Source organism: Hyla sarda, chromosome 8 (assembly GCF_029499605.1).
Source record: "Hyla sarda isolate aHylSar1 chromosome 8, aHylSar1.hap1, whole genome shotgun sequence".
Classification (NCBI taxonomy): Eukaryota; Metazoa; Chordata; class Amphibia; order Anura; family Hylidae; genus Hyla; species Hyla sarda.
Window position 1 is genome coordinate 208,859,071 of NC_079196.1, and position 21,733 is coordinate 208,880,803.

Here is a 21,733-nt window from a genome sequence, read left to right on the forward strand (position 1 = left end):
CAACCTGTCCAGCTGTTGGTAATACTACAGCCCCCCCAGCAGGACTGCTGCTGATGGGGCTTACTGGGAGTTGTGGTTTCACAACCTCTGGAAACTATTTCCTTAAAAAAGACAGTACAGACATAAAATTTAAAAAATGGAGGCATCTATTTTGTCCCTTTCTTCATTAGCAACTTTCTCCCACTGCTTTCTTCATTAGCAACCTTCTCCTACTGCTTTCTGTCTCAACAACCTTCTCCTACTGCTTTCTGCCTCAACAACCTTCTCCTACTGCACTAAAAGACCAGGGAAACCAAGTCCCAGCCTCTCAGCTGTAAAATTAGGTGGAATTTGTTTTTGCTTTTTAAGTGATCAAGTTTACTTCTTTACTGGATCAGCTTTCAGACTGGTTTGTGCCTCTTCAATAACCGGTCAGAAATCCAATATCCTTTCACCGGTGGTACACAAGCTCTGGGCTTAAACATCCCCTAGGTCAGTGTTTACCAACTAATGTGCCTCCAGCTTCTGAAAAACTACAACTCCCAGCATGCCTGGTCAGCCAAAGGCTGTCTGGGTATGCTGAGAGTTGTAGTTTTGCAACAGCTGGAGACACTCTGGTTGGGAAACACTGTGTTAGGCAAATACAACTCCCACTGTTGATCCTTCAGGTTGATGTTCTCCATCACCTGGAAGACCACAGATAGAAATTCACTACTTTCCACCATGTTACAATTTGGTACACCCAAGAAACAAGTCTTAGGCTACTCTACACTGACCCCTAGAGCCCAAAGATTGAGTTGTCCAAATGAATATATTCATAAAAACAAAGCTTCTTCCAAAAATTCCATGATGGGTGCCGATGTTACGTCTTCATCCCAATGACTGGGGTGTAAAGGCCATCAGATGTGCATAAGAAATACATCAACAATAAATCATAAGCAAAACTCTAGGTACTTTTAATGTGTTGTTCTTGCATATGTGTTACTTTCTTAGTTGTATGTGCTCAGCAAGTACTAGGAAAGTCCCTGTGATGTCTTCTAAAATTGTATTAAAAACAAAAAAAAAATAATTTTATTCCCATCATTCCATGATCCTTTTTGACACTTCCTGTCCAAGTGCTACTGGAGGCCGAATCCCCATATAGAGACTTTGGGAGACATAACAACCCAATACCGTATATTCTTACCTGTGGATTTTGATAGGGTACTATGGGGTCCAGTGGAAAAGCCAGCAGGGCAAGAAGTGTTGTCATTTTCATAGGTCAGTGGTCTCCAAATTGTAGAGATGTCCACAGTTTGGAGACTACGTCCATAGGGTATGGTAGGACCTTCCATATGGGCCAGGTTTCTTCATATTCACTATATTTAGGTTGGTTGGTGCCCTATGAAGTACCTTCTATACACACCTGTATAAGTAATACTTAATATCATTGTCATGAGGTGCCCAAATAACACTGCTCAGTTTATAACATAGAGAAGTTGCTGGTGCCCACACCATTAGGGCCAGCTTCATCTCCATTAGTAATGACAGGTACACCTGAAGTCCCCGTCCTGCCATGGTACTACTGGTATTTCTACTGTGGGGCCCGGGTGTGACTGCTACCACTGCACCTTCTTGCTGCATCCCTGGGCCCTAGCCATAGAAACAAACCCCTTCAGCTCAGGTGTTCCCCATCTGTGTTCCTTATGGGCAGTACAAACCGGCTTTAAACTCCTCCCCTATGAAAGCAACACAGTGTTTTCAAATAAGGGTGGAGGAACTACCAGGAAAACTTGCCTCATTTAGCTAATACAAGGGATCAGAAAGGGCAAACAAGCACTAGGTCCTCACGTGCGGGGGTTAAGGGACCTGGTGGCTTGATCTGACAGCAAGTGAATGGCCTCCTTTCATGGGACAACCCTCCTTAATGTACACCCCTTGCAAAACTGTCTGTCAACCCGCACCTAAAGACAACTTTGGAAACGGCCACTTATAATGCCCATCCTGCCCTATTACATATGAACAGTCCATGGCATTAGGGCCAGATGCATCTCCATCAGAAGTAATAGGTACACCTGAAGCCCCCTGCCTACCATGGTACTACTGGTGTTTCTACCTCTAGCTTTGGGGCCAGGGTTTACTACCACCTCTGCACCTTCTATAGCTACATCATTGGGCCCTATGCATAGAAACAGCCCCTGCAGCTCAGGTTTACCCCATCTGAGTTCCTCGTGGGCAGTACAAACCTGCTTTAGACTCCTCCCCCCCATAGGCAACCCAGTTTTCAAACATGGGTGGAGGAACTCCCAGGGGAACATGCCCCATTTAGCTACTACCAAGGATCGAAAGGGGGAAAACAAGCACTAGGCCCTTATGTACGTGGGCGAGGGGACCGTGTGGCATGATCTAACAGCGATTGAATGGCCTCAATCTATGGGACCACCCTCCTTCATGTACATCCCTGTCTGTCTACCCGTACCCTAGGAAAGTTTGGGAAATGGCCAGTTATAATGCCCATCCTGCTCCAATACATATGAACAGCCCATGCCATCCTGTGCCCATAACACATTTACATGATCACGGCAGAAAATTCTCCTTGCACTAATCACTGGTGACTCAGAGCGAGAGGCAGATACCATTCGGATATGTGGGGCAGGGATGTTCACGTCTCCTAAGAGGCCTGTGCAATTCAGGCTTATCAGAGCAGCTAATGTGTTTAAGGGGACAATAAAACTTTTCAGACACTTACATTAGGAGGGAAGATCTGCCACTACGTCTTACATAAGAGCGCGGGGAAGGGGAAGAAGTGTAGGGAGATAATCACCTCCTCCGTACAGTCCTCTCCTATAGATATTCTTCTCCATGATGATCAATTATAACTAGAACATGTTGTACTGTGCTGCAGTCATATCCAAAGAGTGTTTAGTGTTGGTACAGACGTAGCAGAGCTGAACATGTGCAACATAAAATTGCAGAACTGCACATAGAAACCAATCAGATGGCTTCTTACATTTATCAAAAAAAAAAATTAGCACTGAGATCTGATTGGTTGCTGCGGGACAGCTATGTGGTAGTTGGCACCAATAATAAGCTCTGGGGTCTTGGTTACAAATTTAACAAGGAATATTTGCACAGAAATTGTATAACCGACTCTTGTTCAGGGACCTAACAAGTAACAATGGGCCCCCCATGGGTGATCTATCAAGGCCACATGGGGGGCGGTGTGGTTCTGGAGATTTGTGGCGGTCGGGTGGGGGATAAGGGTTTGGGGGGGATGGTGTTTGTTGGAGAAGCCTCTAGGGGACCGCCCTGATGACTCCTGGTTCAAGCAACATGAAAATATTGATAGCTTCCCTTTAATATGGTGGTCAACACCCTCAGATGCTTTGGGGGCTACTGTAGTTATAATTTTAGCCTCTATGTATTCGAGCAATGGGCCAATGAGTTAGATCAAAGATGGCTGAACCTGGATTAGTCAACTGCCTTATGTTTATGGGGGCCTAGGCTGTTTAAAGGGACACCCCAGACAAATGATACTGTGTTATATCTTTTGTAGACCTTGAGGGGGTGGAGCACAGAGAACACTGAGGTGTCAGTTATAACCTGGAGTGCTCCTATAGGCTGGAATCACCCATGGATTTTTTGGTGCCGTTTTTGGTTCTGCCGCTAACAGACTGAATCATTCTTTAGGCAGAAGTTGCACGGGGAGACATTATTGTCTATGGAGATGGCAATGTCTGCACGTTCCTAGCGCTGACTGATTCCGTCAGTGCCCAGCACACATGCAGGCTAGAGATTTATAAGTGTGAGCCCAGCTGAAAACTTTGGCTTTTGTAAGACGTAGAGTAGACCTGAAATGTAGGATGTAAGAAGCCGCTCAAGAATCACTTAAAGTCTTGTAAAAAGTAATGTCACATCTCCGCTAGAGACGAGCGGCTGCGCTGAGATTTCCCCGTACATAATTAATGGCGCCGTCCAAGTTCTATTCATCATTAATATCGGGATGTAAAGTGCGGCTCCGAGAACATGGTGTTAAAAGCACAGAACACGCCGTGGCCCCCAATAACATGCCGGAGACATCCAACACCTCCAGACTCTCTGCAAAACTGCTTCAAAGTAATACTACAAAGTCATAGTCCTGAATGACTCCTATACAGGGTAAGGGCCCATTTTCTGGGTCAAAATATCATTGAAATTTAAGATCATTTACTCTTGACCATGGGCTGGGTTTGGTATTTGCAACAACGCCCCATTCAAGAGAACTGTAACACCAGACACAAGCTCTTTAAAGGGGTACTCCACTGGCCAGCGTTCGGAAGTAAATGTTCCAAACACTGTTTTCCCGTTGTGGGGGGTTAGCCACGCCCATCGTGGCATCAAGGCCACAACCCCTCAATGCAAGTCTATGGGAGGGGGGCATGACAGCTGCCACGCCCCCTCCCATAGACTTGCATCGAGGAGGCATGGCTGTGATGTCATGAGGGGCGTGGCCAACCCCCGCAGTGCGAAAACAGCGTTCGGAACATTTACTTCCGAACGCTGGCCAGTTGAATACCCCTTTAATGCCTTCTGCAAGTATTATACCTCAGTACCTTGTTCTCGAGTCAACCACTTGATGTCCGATCTGTGTGACAACCATTTAGGTACATGCATAGATGTGATCACATGACTACAACGCATTTGGAAAGTTTCCTGACCCTTTTACTTTTTGTTATATTGAGGACTTTAGTCCCCCCCCCATCTGCCCTCAATATCCCATAATGACAAAGTGAAAACACACTTTTAGACATATTATCTATTTTATTTTTTAAGAGTAATTTTTTTTTAATTAACATAAGTATTCAAACCCTTTGCTATGATACTTTATCTTAAGCTCTGGCTCCTCCCATTTCATTTGATCTCTGAGATGTTTCTCCACCCTGATTGGAGTCACCTGTGGTAAATTCAGCTGATTGGACAAGATTTGGAAAGACACAGCCCTGTCTATAAAAGGTCTCACAGCTGACATAGGGGAGCCACAAATCTGAAGAAGAGGACAAATATATTATGCTGTTCTCAAGAGCTCAGTGGCCTCCAACCTAAGTAATCAGGAAGAAAGGCCTTGGTAAGAGAGGGGGCAAAGAACCCAGTGGTCACTCTGGCTTATCTCCAAAGATCATGTGTGCAGATGGGAGAAACTTCTGGAAGGACAACAATTACTGCAGCCTCCACCAATCTGGGCTGGAGTGACCAGAAAGAAGCCTGGGAGACACACAAAAGATGCCTGGAGATTGCAAAAACAGAAAGAACCTAAAAGGACCTGCCCAATACCATCCCTACAGTGATCATGGTGGGGGCAGCATCATGTCTGGGGGAAACCAGTCACTGCCCATCACCTGCCCAATACCATCCCTACAGTGATCATGGTGGGGGCAGCATCATGTCTGGAGGAAACCAGGCACTGCCCATCACCTGCCCAATACCATCCCTACAGTGATCATGGTGGGGGCAGCATCATGTCTGGAGGAAACCAGGCACTGCCCATCACCTGCCCAATACATTCCTACAGTGGTCATGGTGGGGGCAGCATCATGTCTGGGGGAAACCAGGTACTACCCATCACCTGCCCAATACCATCCCTACAGTAATCATGGTGGGGGCAGCATCATGTCTAGGGGAAACCAGGTACTGCCCATCACCTGCCCAATACCATCCCTACAGTGATCATGGTGGGTGCAGCATCATGTCTGGGAGGAAACCAGGCACTGCCTATCACCTGCCCAATATTATCCCTACAGTGATCATGGTGGGGTCAGCATCATGTCTGGAGGAGACCAGGCACTGCCCATCAACTGCCCAATACCATCCCTACAATGATCATGGTGGGGGCAGCATCATGTATGGAGGAAACCAGGTACTGCCCATCACCTGCCCAATACCATCCCTACAGTGATCATGGTGGGGGCAGCATCATGTCTGGAGGAAACCAGGCACTACTCATCATCTGCCCAATACCATCCCTACAGTGATCATGGTGGGGGCATCATCATGCCTGGAGGAAACCAGGTACTGCCCATCACCTGCCCAATACCATCCCTACAGTGATCATGGTGGGTGCAGCATCATGTCTGGGGGAAACCAGGCACTGCCCATCACCTGCCCAATACCATCCCTAAAGTGAAGCATGGTAGGGAAAACATCATGCTGTGGGGTCAGGGAGACTGGTCAGGCTTGAGGGAAAGCTGAATGGAGCAAAGTACATAAATATTCTTAATGAAAACCTGATCCAGAGCTCTGGACCTCAGCCAAACAACACAGGAGCGGCTTAGAGACAACTCTGTGAATGTCCTTGAGTGGCCCAGCCAGACCCCAAACCCAATGGAACATGGTTTCCACTGACAGTCCCCATCCAACCTGACCGAGCCTGAGAGGATCTGCAGAGAAGAATGGCAGAAAATCCCTAAATCCAGGTGAGCAAACCTTGTGGCCTCATTCACAAGAAGACTGGAGGCCAAAGGGGCTTCAACTAAATACTGAGTAAAGGGTATGAATATTTATGTCACTGCAAGATTTAAGTTTTCCCTTTTTAATAAATTACCAAAGTATCATCCTGTTATCACTTTGTCATAATGGGGTATTGGGTGCAGAATGATGGGATTATGTTTTATTTTAGCACAAGGAGCAACATAACAAAATGTGAGAAAAGTGAAGGGGTCTGAAGACTTTCAGAATGCATTGTAGGTCTTAAAGGGGTACTCCACTGCCCCAGTGTTCAGAACATTTGGTTCCAAAAGCCCATTTAGTTCCGCCACGCCCCCTCAATGCAAGTCTATGGGAGGGGGCGTACGCCCCCTCCCATAGACTTGCATTGAGGTGGCGTGGTCGTGACATCACGACCACGCACCGAGCTTTGGGAACTAAATGGTCTGAAAGCTCGGGCAGTGGAGTACCCCTTTAAATCTTTACTGACTTTTTAAGGTCCCTTGCACACAGGAGAATGTGTATTAGAAATCATGAAGCTTCAGGAGGAACACATAAAACAATGGAGGAATAAGGAGAATTGTAAATCATGTGCAATCTGTGGAGTCACCGGGGAACTTGGGACAGACACTGTATAGGAAAACAATCGCCTCCTTTTATCATTGTATATCCAGGTAGGGTTTGGGACTGTATAACATAAATAATGGTTGGACCAGTGTGGACACTCACCCATAGAAAACCCACACAACACACTACCCAATGCGCTGTGCCACAGCAACCCAGCTCTGCTACATTTGTGTTTAGAATTACAAAGAGACTTGACATCATGTCTAGACATCTGCTTGATATTCAAGAGCCATATGTTAAGGATCCACATTCTGTAACCGTATATATATATATTTATATTTTTGGACATCATAGCTGCCGGGTGTCTGGGTCTGGTCCAGGGTAACCTTAATTGCATATAGAGAAAGGGTAATGTTAGCCCAAGGAAATTCTTGAGAGCCCTGTACTGGCATCAAGGGTCAGACCCTGCCCACCAGATCATAGTTGGGTCTGAAGGTTCCTGTTAGATGTTTCTCCTGGTGCTACACAGTGATCACAAACTCCGGGTTTGTGTAGGAAAATCCGGCAAACTCATTCTGATCCAGGTTCATGATAAAGAGTTTGTCTGTGGGCGTCAGATCTACGGGCTGACGGGTGAACTCCTTGTCAAAGTTAGAGGTGTCCCTCTTGTCCCTCTGCAGAAGTAAGAATTGAACAAACTCTTTGTTACTGGAGAGATGGTGGGACGGGGAGAGATGGATGGGATGGCGAAATGTGGCCACTTTGCAATAAAAAAACAAAAACTAAACCAAACTCGATGGTTTATCGCAACTTTGACTCTGCTCTTCCAACCTGGTGGAAATTCTTTGATGATGGAAGCCATTCATACGATCACACCGGCTTCACATACGGTCGCACACTGCGCTGCGCACATACACAACACACAAGCCCCCAGCACTAGTTTGGATACATTCCTAAATCTTTAAAATTCAAAAACATTTTTCTCAAGAAAAAGCGTACCTTCTCTAAAATGGATGACATTCGATCCACCCAAAAAGTCAAGCTGATCTCGAATTGTACAGCAGTCTCAACAGATGTGAGGGACAGAAGAACCTTGCTACTGGATTGGGTCAACTTAGAAGAAAAAATAGTCATTGGTTTGTTTTTTTCTCTTGAAAATGTTTTAATTGTCATCTTTCTGGCTGTAAAAATTGGCCCCAGATCAAGGCACCAATTTTCCCGAGTATACTGTTTTGAGGAAGGTGGCCATACACAGAGGAAAGTAGACCGTGCTTAATTTTTATGGTGGGATCAGCCGAGGGCGTACTAATTCTCCTACAGCAATTGTCGGGAGGAAAAGAAGGATGGGTAGTGTTCTGGCAGGAGATAAGTCACAGCCAGTGGTGTCACATGCATGCTTATCATGTACAGGGGAGTCAGGAGGACCAGCTCTTGGTTGAGGAAGTATTTAACTATTTAGGTGGCTATATTGTAAGTGTCCCTGAACCTAAATGGATAGGGTGGTACCAGGTAGAAGAACTCAATGGCTTCCACTACTTGAAATCTGAAGAGTACAAGAAAACCTAACCTGACTGGTGGCGGACATTGCTTCTTGTATTGCAGTTTGTGTGTAATATTTCAGCCCAGACCCATTCAGGTCAATGGAACCAAGCTGTGGAGGGTTGTTGGGTGGTTTGTGGAAGAAAGCAGCCATGTTTTTCTTCACCCAAGTCAACAACAATCTAAGGCAGTGCCTCCAGCTGTTGCAAAAATACAACTCTTAGCATGCTAGGAGTTGTAGTTTTGCAACAGTTAGGGGTATACTGGTTGAGAAACACTGATCGTACACACACACACACATATATATAATATATATACAATGCAAGTTGTGGAGTCCGCTTCACACTGAACATCCAAATGGCTCACCTGTGCCACAGACCGTCCGGTTCCGCCCTCGGCCCACAATCCAATTGAGAAAAGAAGAAGGTCCGGCACTTCAGGTGAAGGATTAAAACCAGCTTTCCTTTATTTAAAACCTTGACACAGTTCACATACAGAACATCTGACGCGTTTTGCCCACATTGGGGCTTAATCGTAGACTGGTCTACGATTAAGCCCCAACGTGGGCAAAACGCGTCAGATGTTCTTTATGTGAACTGTGTCAAGGTTTTGAATAAAGGAAAGCTGGTTTTTAATCCTTCACCTGAAGTGCCGGACCTTCTTCTTTTCTCAAATATATATATATATATATATTCTATGAATACCGAACCAATCTGGATAATTTTCTGTCATTGGTTTGTGGGGCCCCTGTACCCCTTATGGGAACCTTGCATACAGTGCCATCGTTTGCCTCCTGATCCATTTTTCTAGAGATGTTAATGCCGAAAAGGTGAGTGAACACCAGGCGCCATCTACCTTGTCTCAGAAATAAAAAGGTCTTTACATCTACGAGTCCTAATGTGAGTTTAGCTCCGGCTATCAGAGCAGGAGGACGTTCCCGGCCCCTGCCACGAATCGCCTTGGTTAGCGCGGCGAAGGGTTAAATCCTTGCAGCAAAAAAAAAAAAAAATGAAAAAAAAAAGCGGATCTTCACCCATCTCTCTGCAAGATGCCCAGAGCTCACATGTTCTGACAGTTACCATGACAACCGTTCTACCATGCTACACAGAGCACGCCGTACGAATGTAGGCCCCGGTGATCTCTTTCACGATCTGAGGATGTAACAGAGCGGGCAACTCCTCTAGCTGCGCCCTCAGGGTTACTACTAGAGCTGGCGTCAAAGATGGCTGAGCTTATTGCTCAACCCGCTACCCCCCCTCCAAGTAACCTGCATCGGTCTCCTGGACGCTGCTTCCCAGTTTCAATCATTAACCTGTGATTTCTGTTAATCCTGGTTTGACTATTAATCCAGAAAAAATCGTCAGAGACATGGCGACACCGAGGAATCTGTCCAGTCACTGGGGGAGATTCATCAAAACTTATGTAGAGGTCGACCAGTTGCCCATAGCAACCAATCAGATGGCTTCTTTCATTTTTGAAAAGGCCTCTGAAAAATTAAAGAAGCGATCTGATTGGTTGCTATGGACAGCTGGTTAATTTTTCCTCTGCATGGGTTTTGATAGAATTTGATATCATGGGGGAGATTTAAGGGCCCGTGCACATTACGGAAATTAGTCGAGGAAGGTCCTCACCGAATCCTGTCGAGAGTTCCGCTACGGTAGTGCGCACCGAGCAGCAGAATCAGATTTGGATCGATGGGATTCTACCGCAAGCGGATAATCTGTAGTATGTATAGGCCCTAAATATCAACAAAAGCCGAAAAGTTTGACCACTAAACTACATAGCTACACAAAAGAGTAGATTTGTCGCCAGTCCCATATAGACTGGTCCTTCATCTAGGACTATAACAGGGCGGGGTTATGCTAATTTGTGTTGACAGGGGTGTTCCTGTACAAGACAGGGATGGGACCTTAAAAGTCCAATTTTATATAAATATATATTGGAAGTATTCTGAAAAACCTGTTTTCTGAAATAAAACGTGAATACGTTACACAGATTTGCTTCACAATTTGTTTTGTTTTTGGTTCCCAAGTGAATATTTTTTCTTTTACGTATGTTGCTATGAGTTTTCTGTTTTTCATCAGTATTTGCTCCTTTTATTTTGCGGCTTTGGGCGAAACCGCTGAAATACAGAAGAAAAATGGAACAAATACGAACAGGCGAACTATGTTAGATCGAAGCGTGCGTTCCGAGTGCTCATTCACTTTTGTATCATGAATTCATTTTTGTCCAATTTTTTTCTTTTGGCATTTAACATTTGGAGATTTATCAAAACCTGTGCAGTGGAAGAGCTTACCAGTTGCCCATAGCAACCAATCAGATCCCTTCTTTCATATATACACAGTCATGGCCGTAAATGTTGGCACTCCTGAAATGTTTCTAGAAAATTAAGTATTTCTCTATACACATGTTTATTCCCTTTGTGTGTATTGGAACTAAACCAAAAAAGGGAGGAAAAAAATAACGTCACCAAACTCCAAAAATGGGCTGGACAAAATTATTGGCACCCTTTCAAAATTGTGGAAAAATAAGATTGTTTCCAGCATGTGATGCTCCTTTAAACTCACCTGAGGCAAGTAACAGGTGTTGGCAATATAAAAATCACACCTGAAAGCAGATAAAAAGGAGAGAAGTTCACTTAGTCTTTGAGAACCAAAATTGTGGAAAATTATCAACAATCTCAAGGTTACAAGTCCATCTCCAGAGATCTAGATTTGCCTTTGTCCTCAGTGCGCAACATTATCAAGAAGTTTGCAACCCATGGCACTGTAGCTAATCTCCCTGGGCGTGGACGGAAGAGAAAAATTGATGAAAGATGTCAATGCAGGAAAGTCTGGATCGTGGATAAGCAGCCCCAAACAAGTTCCACAGATATTCAAGCTGTCCTGCAGGCTCAGGGAGCATCAGTGTCAGCGCAAACTATCCGTCGACATTTAAATGAAACGCTATGGAGGAGACCCAGGAGGACCCCACTATGGAGGAGACCCAGGAGGACCCCACTGCTGACACAGAGGCATAAAAAAAGCAAGACTACATTTTGCCAAAATGAAGTGGAGTAAGCCAAAATCCTTCTGGGAAAACGTCTTGTGGACAGATGAGATCAAGATAGAGCTTTTTGGTAAAGCACATCATTCTGTTTACCGAAAACGGAATGAGGCCTACAAAGAAAAGAACACAGCACCTACAGTGAAATATGGTGGAGGGTCAATGATGTTTTGCTGCCTCTGGCACTGGGTGTCTTGAATGTGTACAAGGCATCATGAAATCTGAGGATTACCAACAGATTATGGGTCGCACTGTACAGCCCAGTGTCAGAAAGCTGGGTTTGCGTCCGAGATCTTGGGTCTTCCTGCAGGATAATGACCCCAAAAAGCCCCCAGAAATGGATGACAACAAAGCGCTGGAGAGTTCTGAAGTGGCAGCAATGAGTCCAGATCTAAATCCCATTGATCACCTGTGGAGAGATCTTAAAATTGCTGTTGGGAAAAGGCGCCGTCCAATAAGAGAGACCTGGAGCAGTTTGTAAAGGAAGAGTGGTCCAACATTCCGGCTGAGAGGTGTAAGAAGCTTATTGATGGTTATAGGAAGCCATTGATTTCAGTTATTTTTTCCAAAGGGTGTGCAACCAAATATTAAGTTAAGGGTGCCAATAATTCTGTCCAGCCCATTTTTGGGAGTTTGGTGACATTATGTCCAATTTGCTTTTTTTCCTCCCTTTTTTGGTTTAGTTCCAATACACACAAAGGGAATAAACATGTGTATAGCAAAACGTGTGTTACTACAATCCTTTTCTGTGAGAAATACTTCATTTTCTAGAAAAATTTCAGGGGTGCCAACACTTACGGCCATGACTGTATAATGCAGAATGTGATGCCCTGTCTGTAGATACAAGTGGATTACCAGACCAACTCCTGAGTTTTCCAGCCACCATATCCAAACGTCCCAAATTAAGGAGCTATTTAAAGGGGTGTCCAAAACAATGCCACACCTATTTACAGGTTGTGTGTGGTATTGCAGCTCAACTCAATTTCCATTAAAGGGGTATTCTGGATTTATAAATCTTATCCCCTATCCAAAGATGTTAGATCGTGGGGGTCCCACCGCTAGGACCTCCGCGATCTCTGTGCAGCCCCCCGCGCTGACTCAGAGACCGAGGCGTGAAGTCATGGCCACGCTCCTCCATTCATGTCTATGGGAGGGGGCGTGATGGCTGCACGAGGGGGCGTGGCCTTGACTTCACAGTTCATGGAAGAGAAGCCATGACATGCATACTACTCCAATCCTTTACTGTCTCTACTGAAATCAGGGTAATGCGATATCCACCTATCTTTTTATTGATAATAATGCTGGTCTGTCCTCCTTGCTTTATACTGTAGCATCACTTGTACAGCTCATTTCCACTGTTTGAATGGGTTTTCTCCCACCCTCTAAATATATACTGACAGTGTGAATCCTAGGGTGATTATGGGAATAGGATTTTAGACTGAGTGATGACACTCTCTATACAGCACTACAGAAATATATAAATACATTGCTGTCAATCTCCTCGGCTATGGAGTCCAGTGGGCAGTCCTACCCACTGATTGACAGTTATTGCTACGCATACTTATACAGGCAGAGCTAATTGTCAATCAGTGGGTTGGACCAACCACTAGACTTCTAAGCCTAGCAGATTGACAGTTAAGGTTGACAATTACTGAATAAGGACCGCCCACTGGACTCCTAGGCATAGAAAGAGTCTTAATAAAGGAATTAGTAGGCTGCCAATTAATGATTAAGACTCGTTCTATGCCTAGAAGTTCAGTGGCGGGCCTTAATCAGTAATTGGCAGCCTACTAATTCCTTTATTAAGGACCACCCTCTGGACTCCTAGGCATAGAAAGAGTCTTAATCATTAATTGGCAGCCTACTAATTCCATTATTAAGGACCGCCCACTGGACTCCTAGGCATCGAAAGAAGGAATTAGTTGTACTGAATCTCGTCCCACAAAATATATATATCTGCTCAACTCATTCTGTTGTAAAACATGGTGTCTGCCGATTTGACTGTATTTTGAACAGGACAGGTTTCCCTTAAAGGGGTAATCCGGTGTAAACCCTTTTTTTTTTTTTTAAATCAACTGGTGCCAGAAACAGATTTGTAAATGACTTCTATAAAAAAAATCTTAATCCTTTCAGTACTTATTAGCAGCTGTATATGCTACAGAGGAAATTCTTTTCTTTTTGAATTTCTTTTTTGTCTTGTCCACAGTGCTCTCTGCTGACACCTCTGTCCGTGTCAGGAACTGTTCAGAGTAGCATAGGTTTGCAATGGGGATTTTTCTCCTGCTCTGCACAGTTCCTGATACGGACAGAGGTGTCAGCAGAGAGCACTGCGGACAAGACAAAAAATTAATTCAAAAAGAAAATAATTTCCTCTGTAGCATACAGCTGCTAAAAAGTACTGGAAGGGTAAAGATTTTTTAATAGAAGTAATTTACAAATCTGTTTAACTTTCTGGCACCAGTTGATTTAAAAAAAAAAAAAGTTTTCCACTCGAGTACCCCTTTAAGCCCCCTAATCATGCCTGGAATATTTCTGGGGACTCAGCAGTTGCAGAGTTGCAGGGACCCGTCATCTATCTACCAGTCCTGACCCACAAAGATCGGCATCAATTCCCTTTATTTGTACAAAATAGTCAAACTGGCACAAAACATTTATACAGAGGATGAATACAGTCCCCAAATAGGATATCCCACCCAAAAACATTGTGCGCTAAAGAAATCCTATATAAAAAACAAATGGTAAAAATGGATAAGTCCCTTATAGTAGAAGCTCAGGCCCTGATGATAAGAAGATCCCATTGGTCTTCCATACAACCAGTCACCACAAAACACCAATGGACTCGTCTCCTTATAACTGCAGCCATCGCTGGGGGAAGCTTACTGCATACTGGACATTGTTTTGCCTCTGTATAAATCATTAGTCAGACCACATATGGAGTATTGTGTCCAGTTTTGGGCCCCTGTATATAAGGAGGACATGAATGAACTGGAGAAGGGGCAGAAGAGGGCGACAAAGACAATTAATGGTATGGGGGGGGGGGGGGGGGGGGGGAATACAGGATCTGATCACAATGTACAAATACAGTGGTCCCTCAACATACGATGATAATCCGTTCCAAACGGACCATCGTTTGTTGAAACCATCACATGTTGAGGGATCCGTGCAATGTAAAGTATAGGACAGTGGTCTACAACCTGCGGACCTCCAGATGTTGCAAAACTACAACACCCAGCATGCTGGGTGTTGTAGTTTTGCAACATCTGGAGGTCCGCAGGTTGTAGACCACTGTTAGAGAAAGTTGTACTCACCTGTCCCCGCCGCTCCGGACCGTCACCGCTGCCCGGGATGTTGCCGTCCACCGCTGTCGCCGCATCCCCGACGCTCCGGCAAGGCCTCTGCTACCCCGCCACGTCCCCGTCATCACGTCGCAACGCACGCCGCTCCTATTGGATGACGGGACAGCGTGCGCAGCGACGTGATGAAGTCGATGGAGAGCGCCGACGATGCAGAGGATCCCGAAGAGGACGCGCCGGAGCCCCGAGGACAGGTAAGTGACCATCACTGGAGCTCAAGGGGCACCGTAAACGGCTATCCGGTGGCAGCTGAAGCAGTCTGCGCTGCCGGATAGCCGTTTATGCGATGGCCCCGACATAAAAAAGGATCGTATGTTGATGCTGCCTCTGAGAGGCCATCGCATGTTGAAATTATCGTATGTCAGGGCCATCGTAGGTCGAGGGGGTCACTGTATATGAATGGACAGTACAGAGATATTTCTAGGGATCTTTTAATATCTAGGCCGGTAACCATGACAAGGGGGAATCCTCTACATCTAGAGAAAAATAAGGTTTCACTATCATCACAGTCAGATTCTTTACTGTAAGAGCAGTGAGACTACAGAACTCTGCCCCATGATATCTGACTCAATAAACAAGTTCAAGGAGGGCCAGGATGTTTTGGATACTAGATTTATGGGGATAGAATGCAGACTTTATGCAAATTAGGACTTCCAGAAGCACTTCCATCACTTTTTATTTCTCTGCAAAATGTCAAGGAGGCGGAGCCAGGCAGCTAAAGTGCCACAGCCTGGCATGACTCCTCGCTCACCCTCACCTCTCAAGCAACTCCTTGACTGGTGTTCAAGTCTTTTTATGTCAATCAAGAAGGGGCTGGGAGGTGAGGGTGAGTGAGGAGGAGGAGTGCCGGGCTGTGGCACTTCAGCAGCTCCGCCTCCTTGACTGAGAAATAAAAAAGGAATTTTATAATTTTGGTAACCACCATCCACTACAGGAAAAACATACAATTCAAATACTGAGCATGTAATTTTAAAAGAAGAGCAATATGCATTTCTGTCTCTAGAGGCGCTGCAGGGAAAGGGTTTCACTCCATCTTGTTGGTATTACAGTAGTTGAATGTTTCTGTTCTCTCAGATTGGCCTTAATGGACATTTATCTATCTGATTCCTATTAATATTCTCCTCCCCAGTCACAGATAATGTTCTCTCCCCCATCACAGATAATGTTCTCTCCCCCATCACAGATAATGTTCTCTCCCCCATCACAGATAATGTTCTCTCCCCCATCACAGATAATGTTCTCTCCCCCATCACAGATAATGTTCTCTCCCCCATCACAGATAATGTTCTCTCCCCCATCACAGATAATGTTCTCTCCCCATCACAGATAATGTTCTCTCCCCATCACAGATAATGTTCTCTCCTCCATCACAGATAATGTTCTCTCCCCATCACAGATAATGTTCTCTCTCCATCACAGATAATGTTCTCTCCCCCATCACAGATAATGTTCTCTCCCCCATCAGATAATGTTCTCTCCCCATCACAGATAATGTTCTCTCCCCCATCACAGATAATGTTCTCCTCCCATCACAGAGAATGTTCTCCTCCCCCATCACAGAGAATGTTCTCCTCCCCCATCACAGAGAATGTTCTCTCCCCCATCACAGATAATGTTCTCTCCCCCATCACAGATAATGTTCTCTCCCCCATCACAGATAATGTTCTCTCCCCCATCACAGATAATGTTCTCTCCCCCATCACAGATAATGTTCTCTCCCCCATCACAGATAATGTTCTCTCCTCCATCACAGATAATGTTCTCTCCCCCATCACAGATAATGTTCTCTCCCCCATCACAGATAATGTTCTCTCCCCCATCACAGATAATGTTCTCTCCCATCACAGATAATGTTCTCTCCCCCATCACAGATAATGTTCTCTCCCCCATCACAGATAATGTTCTCTCCTCCATCACAGATAATGTTCTCTCCCCATCACAGATAATGTTCTCTCCTCCATCACAGATAATGTTCTCTCCCCATCACAGATAATGTTCTCTCCCCATCACAGATAATGTTCTCTCCCCCATCACAGATAATGTTCTCTCCCCCATCACAGATAATGTTCTCTCCCCCATCACAGATAATGTTCTCTCCCCCATCACAGATAATGTTCTCTCCCCATCACAGATAATGTTCTCTCACCATCACAGATAATGTTCTCTCCCCATCACAGATAATGTTCTCTCCCCCATCACAGATAATGTTCTCTCCCCCATCACAGATAATGTTCTCTCCCCCATCACAGATAATGTTCTCTTCACGTCACAGATAATGTTCTCCTCATATCACAGATAACGTTCTCCCCATCACAGAGAATGTTCTCCTCCCCCATCACAGATAATGTGCTCCCCCCCCAAAGATAGTGTTCTCCCGTGCCGTGTCATGGATAACGATCTCTTTCCCTTCACAGATAAAGTTTTCCCCACATCATAGACAATGTTCTCTTTACCATCACAGATGTTCTCCTCCAACACAGATAATGTTCTCCCCATCAGAGATAATGTTCTCACTGTCCCACATAATGTTCTCCCCCCACGACAGATCATGTTCTCCCCATGACAGATCATGTTCTCTCCCCCATGACAGATAATGTTCTCTCCTATCACAGATAATGTTCTCTCCCCCATCACAGATAAATGTTCTCTCCCCCATCACAGATAAATGTTCTCTCCCCCATCACAGATAATGTTCTCTCCCCCATCACAGATAATGTTCTCTCCCCCATCACAGATAATGTTCTCTCCCCCATCACAGATAATGTTCTCTCCCCCATCACAGATAATGTTCTCTCCCCATCACACAAAATGTTCTCCTCCTCCATCACAGATAATGTTCTCTCCCCCATCACAGATAATGTTCTCCCCCATCACAGATAATGTTCTCTCCTCCATCACAGATAATGTTCTCTCCCCATTAGATAATGTTCTCCCCATCACACAAAATGTTCTCCTCCTTCATCACAGATAATGTTCGCTCCCATCACAGATCATGTTCTCCCCCTATGACAGATAATGTTCTCCTCCCCATCACAGATAATGTTCTCCCCATCACAGATAATGTTCTCTCCCTCATCACAGATAATGTTCTCCCCATCACAGATAATGTTCTCTCCCTCATCACAGATAATGTTCTCTCCCTCATCACAGATAATGTTCTCCCCATCACAGATAATGTTCTCTCCCATCACAGATAATGTTCTCCCCCCATGACGGATAATGTTCTCCCCCCATGACGGATAATGTTCTTCCCCATGACAGATAATGTTCTTCCCCATGACAGATAATGTTCTCCCCCCATGACAGATAATGTCCCCCCCCCCCCCCCCCATCACAGATATTTGATGAAAGCAGCAGACAGGTCTCTGTTGAAAGCAATTATTGCTATGATTAATCTTCTGCCAGCTTAAAAATACCAAAATTAGCATTTTTCTTATTTAAAAAAAAATATATATATATATTAATTAATAAAAAAAACTGCTACATTCTGTGTCAGATGATAACCAGAGATCTTGTGGTTCCAAAGTGATTTTTCTTGCTGTCTAACTGTTGCAAAACTACAACTCACAGCATGCCCTGATGTTGTAGTCGCACAACAGCTGAACAGCGGCAGGTTGTTTCAAAACTGTGGGATCGCCACTTTCCCAGCAGTCACCTTTGAAGGGAGCACTGGGCAGCTTTTTGGGAGAGTTTCGCCACCAATAAAGAAGTCCTAAAAAAAAAGTGTCATGACTCTCGAGATGTGTATAGCTTACAAGGGAGGGTGAACTTGAAATATCTATGGCAGTGTTTCCCAACCAAGCTGCCTCCAGCTGTTGCAAAACTATAACTTCCAGCATGCCCGGACAGCCGAAGGCTGTCCGGGCATGCTGGGAGTTATAGTTTTGCAACAGCTGGAGGCACCCTGCTCTACTGAGTTATGCCTGCAAAGGAAGGGCGTGTAATACTGATGTGCATACCATAGCAGCGGGCAGTGCGGGGGTCCGATGCTCCAGGACAGGATTGTGAAGAGGGTAAGGAGTTAATGGTTGGCTAAGGCTGCATGCCGACTGGCCAATTTGTAGAGGAGCCTGGGGCATTCGCTGTGCTAGTGCATTATCTTCTTCACTCATGCGGAAATGATGATGATGATGGGGGTCTCGCACACACAGGAACATCTGCTGAATTTTTATGTCATCGATAGGCTTCGGCCCCTTTGGAAATATACCGTGTAACGCGGGCATGCGGCTGGCGGAAAAACATGGAGCTTAGAAGATAAGGGAGGAAACAAAACACGAAGGTTGCGGTATCACAAGAGATTTGGCAGAACCCTGGACGGCGGGGCTGGAGACCTCCGAGACTTGCCTTTGCCTGTTATAAAAATCCCCAAATCAAGGCTTTCCGACAGAGCGTCCTACTCGACCTCCCCAACAAGGACATGGTTAATGCACAAGCAACAGAACGGAGAGGTATCTCAGAGGTTGTCCGGTATTGGTAGAATAGCGCCACACTTGCCTACAGGTTGTGGAGGGTATTGCAGCTCGACCCCATTAAAGGGGAACTCCGGTACTTAGCAACTTATACCCTAGCCACAGGATAGGGGACAAATGTCTGATCTTGCCAGGCGCTTGGGCTCTCCACATGCACGAAGCGATGGTCAGCATGGCCCTCCATGCATCTCTATGGGATAGTAGGAGATACACGGGGATAGGCATCTCAGAGTCGGTCAGCGGTAGGACCCCCTGCTATCAAATACTTACCCCAAAATCTGTACATAGGGAGTTGTTAAATGTACTTTGTTTACAAAAAATGAGGTTTTATATGTTTTATTTGTGTTTACAAAAGCTGCCACTAGGTGTCTCCCTACTTGTCCAGAGCACATTCCCCCCCCCCCCCCCCCCCCCCCCCATCTCTTGCACAGACTTTGGACTCCTGCTGGCCTAGCAGACATCCAAAATCAGGAAATGCAGTCTGGAGTGCTGAGGGGAGTGTGTCTGGAGTGCTGAGGGGAGTGTGTGCAGCCATATCCAATCATAGCTCATCACACACTGAACTGCTCTGGGCTGTGTGTAGCAGAGTGAGGGAGGAAGTTCTCCCCTGTATGGCTTCAGATGATGTCACACCTGCTGGGGAACGCCCCTTCCCAGTCTGTGAAGCTGACTGAGACTGAGCAGAAAATACAGAACAATATCAAGGTAGAAAACTGAAAAATAATAAAAAAATAAAGGCAGGGGGTGGTTTATCATGATGGGGGCAGTGACCTGGGAGGATTATAACATTTAACAAGATCATGACAGGTTCTCTTTAAATGCCAGAGTTCCCCTTTAACCTAAAAGCGCACCTCTAAGTTCCAGGTAGACATTCCATGTGCGGCAGATGGCAGCCTAATCAGTCAGTGCTAGGACCAGCTTCATTGATGCGCATCCAAGGGGATTCCGCTGGAAGAATAAACATGTTCACTCTTTCAGCGGAGTCCAGAAATTGGAATTTCCACGGCAGACTTTTCCGCCGTGGAAATTCTGCCATGTGCGTGGTGCAGCAGGATCCCATTGAAAACAATGGGACGCTGCTGCACTGGATTTTCTGAGCAGAATCTTTCTGTTGGATTCCACCATGTGAATGGGCCCTAATAGTCGTCCGAGCGGCAGGATGCAAGCTTAAATTTCGCGTCTGCTTCTAATCCTACTGCAAAAGAATCACAATCTGGACATGTATCTGCCTGAAGTCCTATAGACTTGAATGAGACTTCCGGCAAATGCATCTTTAGATCACAATTGTTTTGCCACGAAAAATTTAAATGGGTAAAAGAAAAGTTTTCCAATCAACTAGAACCAGAAAGTTATAAAGATTTGTAAATTATTTCTATGTTAAAATCTTAATCCTTCCAGTACTTGTCAGCTGCTGTATGCTTCAGAGGAAGTGTTGTTCTTTCCAGTCTGACCATAGTGCTCTCTGCTGACACCTCTGTCCATGTCAGGAACTGTCCAGAGTAGGAGCAAATCCCCATAGAAAACCTCTCCTGCTCTGGACAGTTCCTAACATGGACAGAGGTGTCACCAGAGAGCACTGTGGTCAGACTGGAAAGAACTACACAACTTCCTCTGTAGTATACAGCAGCTGATAAGTACTGGAAGGATTAAGATTTTTATATAGAAGTAATTTACAAATCTGCTACCAGCTGATTTGAAAACATTTTTTTTTTTTTTTACCTCCAGAGTATCCCTTAAAGGGGTACCCAGGTGAAAAACAATTTTGTAAATTACTTCTATTTAAAAATCTTAATCCTTCCAGTACTTAGCTGCTGTATGCTCCACAATAAGTTCTTTTCTTTTTGAATTTCCTTTCTGTCTGACCACAGTGCTCTCTGCTGACACCTCTGTCCATGTCAGGAACTGTCCAGAGTAGGAGCAAATCCCCATAGCAAACTTATCCTGCTCTGGACAGTTCCTGACAGGGACAGAACTGTCAGCAGAGAGCACTGTGGTCAGACAGAAAAGAAATGTAAAAAGAAAATAACTTCCTGTGGAGCATACAGCAGCTAATAAGTACTGGAGGAGTTAAGCTTTTTTAATAGAAGTAATTTACAAATCTGTTTAACTTTCTGACACCAGTTGATTTAAAAAAAAAAAAAAAATAATAATAAAAATTTTTTCCACCAGAATACCCCTTTAAGGCTCATATCCTGCTGCTGGGCCAACAATTCGAGCAGTGTCTCCCAACCAGTGTACCTTCAGCTGTTGCAAAACTACAACTCCCAGCATGCCATTGGCTCAAGGCACACTGGTTGGGAGACACTGGATCAAAGGTACCGTTTAATGTAGCTGAGCTGAAAT

At 45.1% G+C, this 21,733-nt stretch overlaps 1 protein-coding gene across 1 annotated transcript in view; it reads right to left on the reverse strand.

Moving 5' to 3' along the window:
- Positions 1 to 6,888: 6,888 nt before the first annotated feature.
- PRKCB (protein kinase C beta) overlaps positions 6,889 to 21,733 on the reverse strand; it is a 262,417-nt gene continuing 247,572 nt past the window's right edge. The window contains exon 17 of the mRNA XM_056536493.1: positions 6,889 to 7,658. Coding sequence (XP_056392468.1) covers positions 7,506 to 7,658 — 153 coding nt within the window. The 3' untranslated portion in view covers positions 6,889 to 7,505. The remainder of the gene's footprint in view (positions 7,659 to 21,733) is intronic.